This window comes from Nelumbo lutea, chromosome 3 (assembly GCF_056320005.1).
Source record: "Nelumbo lutea isolate HS-2025 chromosome 3, American lotus-T2T, whole genome shotgun sequence".
Classification (NCBI taxonomy): Eukaryota; Viridiplantae; Streptophyta; class Magnoliopsida; order Proteales; family Nelumbonaceae; genus Nelumbo; species Nelumbo lutea.
Window position 1 is genome coordinate 44,436,792 of NC_142686.1, and position 4,760 is coordinate 44,441,551.

The 4,760-nt window shown below is 40.5% G+C and overlaps 1 protein-coding gene across 6 annotated transcripts; it reads right to left on the minus strand.

Moving 5' to 3' along the window:
- Positions 1-257: 257 nt before the first annotated feature.
- On the minus strand, positions 258-4,474 carry LOC148864609 (pentatricopeptide repeat-containing protein At1g56690, mitochondrial-like). Of its 6 annotated transcripts, XM_088974715.1 has the most exons (6): positions 4,199-4,430; positions 1,584-3,988; positions 1,422-1,486; positions 1,114-1,270; positions 981-1,002; positions 258-669 (listed from the first exon to the last, which is right to left on the minus strand). In XM_088974715.1, the coding sequence occupies exon 2, from the start codon at positions 3,986-3,988 to the stop codon at positions 1,877-1,879; it is 2,112 nt and encodes a 703-aa protein (XP_088830841.1). In that variant the 5' UTR covers positions 4,199-4,430; the 3' UTR covers positions 258-669; positions 981-1,002; positions 1,114-1,270; positions 1,422-1,486; positions 1,584-1,876. The 6 variants fall into 6 exon arrangements, with proteins under 6 accessions (XP_088830841.1, XP_088830839.1, XP_088830842.1 ...); XM_088974713.1 differs by lacking the exon at positions 981-1,002 and having other exon boundaries at positions 4,199-4,474; XM_088974716.1 differs by lacking the exon at positions 981-1,002 and having other exon boundaries at positions 4,225-4,424.
- Positions 4,475-4,760: the final 286 nt, after the last annotated feature.

The window sequence follows — 4,760 nt, forward strand, 5'->3', positions numbered from 1 at the left end:
AGTTGAACTAAAAGAAGATTTTATTTACTGACTTGAAATGAGCAACCTTTAAATTTAGTTCTAAGTTCATATTTTCAGCAAATTTATTGGTTAACTTTATTCCCTTTTTACCAAAAAAAAAAAAAAAAGTGGAAACTGAAAGTGAATGAGCAATGGCTAGGGACATGGGGCTAGATACTTTATAAATTATCATCCCTCATGTGCTTAGGTTTAAGAGCAATAGGTTTTTCCATGGCAACCAAGAAAATAACATACAGTTGATAGAAACAAAAAACATATATGTACTCGTCACAAAAATCACCGAAAGGAAAATGTCAGTTCAGGTTTCAGTTGCATAGTTATCATTTAACATTGATACATCTTCAAATACAAAGTAGATAAGATAAATTGTATTTGTCACATAAAACATCTACAACTGAAATATGTCCCTCATTGAAGAATGAGTGTTTGATGAATGTTATTGAGAACATGTTCAACACCAGCAGAATTATTGGATCTCAGCCTCAGGAACTTGATTCGCTTAGTTGATGTTGCTTGCGGTATACTGATTCATTTACTAGATCTTGGGAACTTCTCAAGCAAGAGAACTTGATTTATTTAGTTGACCTTGCTTGTGGTGTACTGATTCATTTAGCGGATCTTGAGATCCAAGAGATCAAGATTTTCAACCTGAAAGTAAAAAACCAAGCCCCTCACATTACTAATTGATCAAAGTAAAGAATTGTGAAGTGTTAAGAAAATTGAGAGAGAAAATAAAAATAGAAATCAGACTAGCCTAGATCAATTAATAGTAGACAAATATATAAAAGTGAGAATGATAAACACAACTTTCTGCCATTGAAATAGCACGAGTTGTTTCCATGAATGCTTCTGGAAAAAAAATGAATTAGATAATTAAATTAAATACATTCAATAATATAAATATAGGACTGCCTTGATAAAAGAAAACAGGCTTCTGAGATTCTAAATGGGAGATTTACCTTACTTTACATGAATTGGGGCCTTCAATTACATTTTCATCACCAGCAGAGAAATGAGCATATAAAAATATGTGATTATAGATGCAGAAGAGAGAAAAGAAAGGAAATTAAAAAAAAAAAAAAAAGCCATTACCCAGTGCTCCTAGCTGTCTGGGGTTTTGTAAGGAATGGACTTGATGTGGACCTAACCTCCAGCACTTTTAGCATGAAGCGGCTGCTCTTAGATTCAAACACATTTTTTTCTCAACTTTCCAGACTGAGATTTTTCCATCCACACCATGCAACGGTCTCTGAAAGGTAATATAACCACGGGGTTTATATTAAAAAAAAGCATAATCTGTATGGGAAGTTATATACACCTCTTGCTCTCAACAGAGAGAACTGAGTTACTCTAAAGCCAAACTCAGATGACAGATCTCAGCTAAGGCAAAAGAAACTAACCTTTTCCACCCTATGAAAGCTAGCATGCAATGCCCATCTTGAAATTCTCATGTTCATATATGGGCCTGTCATTTTCACATTGCATACATGGATTAGTGTTGAGTTTGTGTTCTTAATGGAAACAAGCAGATATCATATTGGATGGAGAAACATATGGTATACCTGTTATATCAATTGAAGGAACAGCATACAAGTGGGTAATGGCACATGTAGAGCACATGCAGGGCAATGGGACTTACTAGCCAAGGGTCACTCAAATAGAAACCATGCATCATAATTGTGAATAACCAATCTAGAGATCTCGTGGACCACATACAATTCTTTTTTCCTAACATGGTTATGATCATCCAGCTATGTCAGTTTCTAGTGTAGCACACCTCTATCACGGACCCATGGAATAGTGGTTCCAGCAGATCATATGCCTAATTTCTTCATGGTTTAGAGATGTTGTCACTTTACCAATAATCTCTGCAAGAACATAGACCATCTTTAAAATGATGGAATCTATTTGCATCCCTCAATATGATCACTCTTCCCATGATCTTAGCTATCAATTTAATTGCAGAATGGCAATCCCCACAGACTCGAAGGTTTTTCATGACTCTAATAGGCAATCCTTGCGGCACCTTCAAAAGCCCAAATGCCACAGCTAATTTCTCACTGTGGTATCCCAAATTATGCACCTTCTGTTCCTCATCCACATCATGCAGCACAAAGCTACCATCAGGACAATACCCAGCTTCCCTTAACATCACCCCCAATCTCTCCAACATTGCCACAATAACTGCATGCTCAGGGTGGCTCAAATTGTCTCCTCCAGTAAACATATGCACTTTCTTTTCAACTTCAATCCAGCTACAACCAGGTGATTTGTTCACATTCTTCACCCTCATGACTTCTCTCAGTTCCGAGACATCTTTCCATTTACCCTTAGATGCATAAATATTTGATAGCAAGATATAAGGTCCAGAGTTTTGGGGTTCAAGCTGCACAAGCTTCCTCGCTGCTACCTCAGCCAACTCCAAATTCATGTGGGTCCTACAGGCACCTAGTAATGCACCCCAAACAACAGCATCAGTATCCACTGGCATCTTCTTTATCAAATCCATTGCCTCGTATACATGCCCTGCTCGGCCAAGCAGATCGACCATGCAAGCATAGTGCTGAGCTGTTGGCTCCACAGAGTAATTTAGTCTCATTGACTCAAAAGTTTCCAGCCCCTCCTTAATCCTCCCGGAGTAGCTGCAAGCAGAAAGAACCCCAACAAAGGTAACGTCATCTGGAGACAAGCCTACAGAACACATATCATGAAAAACTTGTAAAGCTTCCTCTCCTAAGCCATGTTGAGCATAACCTGTGATCATAGAATTCCACATGACAACATCCTTTGGATTAAACCTGTCAAACACCCGCTTTGCTTTAACAAGATCACCACATTTAACATACATTGTGGTCAGAGCTGAGGCAATAAACACCTCTGAATCATACTGCGATTTCAGCACCTTAGCATGAATTTGCCGGCCGTGATCAAGAATGGCCAGGGTAGTGCAAACAGTAAGAACACTAATTAAAGAAGGATAGTTTGGCCGAAATCCCGCCTCTTGCATAAGAACAAACATGTTGAGGGCTTCCAATTCATGCCCATTCCGTTCATATGCCTTAATAATTGCACTCCACGACCCATCATCCTTTTCTCTCATTCTGTCAAATACTTGTTTTGCTTTAACTAATCTTCCATTCTGGCCAAGCCCAACAATCATTGCATTACAAGAAGTAACTGACTTTTCAGGCATTATCTTAAAAAGTTCCGATGCTTCCTCAACCCGCCCGCATTGCAAGTAACCCGTCAGCATTGCCGTCCAAGACACCTCATTCTTCTCGGGCATCACCTCAAAAAGCTTTCGAGCAACGTCTACTTTTAGATTCTGAGTATAACCAGAAATCATAGTCGTCCAAGAGACGACATTTCGGCGTGGCATCTCATCAAAGAGTTCACGGGCCTCTGCTAAACGACCTTCAAGGCAATACCCTGAAATCATGTTAGTCCTAGCGACCACGTCCTTCACGGGTATCTCGTCAAAAAGCCGGCGAGCTTCATCAATACGGCGATCCTGAATCAGGCCGCCTAACATTACAGTCCAAGAAACAACATTTTTTTCAGGCATTTGCGAAAACAGGGATTCCGCCTCCGAGATGACACCCTCTTGTACATAACCTCGAACCATGGAAGTCCATGAAACAACATTACGCTCAGGCATGGTATCAAAAATTTTACGGGCATCTCTAATCATCCGGTTTTTTATATACCCAGAAATCATACCATTCCAAGAGGAAGTGTTCCTCTCGGGCATTCGGTCGAACAGACGACGGGCTTCTTGTGGTAGATGATTTTGAAAATACCCAGCAATTATGGAGTTCCAAGAAACAACGCTTTTATTCGGCATTTCATCGAAGACCCTTCGAGCAGCATGTACCTGGCCAAGTCGGGCATAATGAGCAATCTGATTATTAGCAGCCAAGACAGCGTCAATGCAATACGGCTGACAACGAATCGTCGACGACCGCATCTACAGGCCAGGAAGGAATCAAAATACAGGGTGAGATTTTTTCAATCAGAAGTTCAGAGCAGGCTATTCAAAAAAAATTGTAGTTATCTGCGTGGAAAGGAAAAAAAAAATACTATAAAGAAAATAATCAGGAAAATGAATCAATTGAAGCCGGTGTATCATTGGATTGAATTGAACAACCACTGTATTGGAATAAGTGCACTAATTTACGAGGAATGTAGGAGTGTGAAGACAACACTATGCAGTGAAGCAGTAGACGCTGATGCTGCAAGGACGACGCGTACAGATACTAGGCGTAGACGGAAGGGCCATATGTACGAGCCAGAGCGGAGAAAATATGGTGGAAGTTGGGAGATGATGGGAGCAGACCAAGGTGGGGATAATAGAGCTTGTCGACGAAGAGACTGCTCGCCGGAATGGAGGGTTGGAGGTTGTAACCTTCACTCTCCATAACAAGGTCGGTGGACCTTATGAGGGGACAGGGGTAGAGCCGTAACGTGGGCCGTGCCGGTTTTTGGGTCGCCCGCACTGTAGCGGCTGTGCCGTGGTGGCCACGCAGGCTGTGGCGGGCCATGCCTTGAGAGTCCGACATGGCTGTGGGTTGGTATAATTAAACTGAACTTTGGGGTAGTGTTAAAGTTAGTATTCAAACTTTTAAACGTGTCATTTCAATACCTAAATTTTTTAAAAGTATCAACTTAGTCCTTGCCATTAATCGATCATATAATTGAAAATATCAAAATTATCCTTCAAAAAAAGACATTGTTCATTG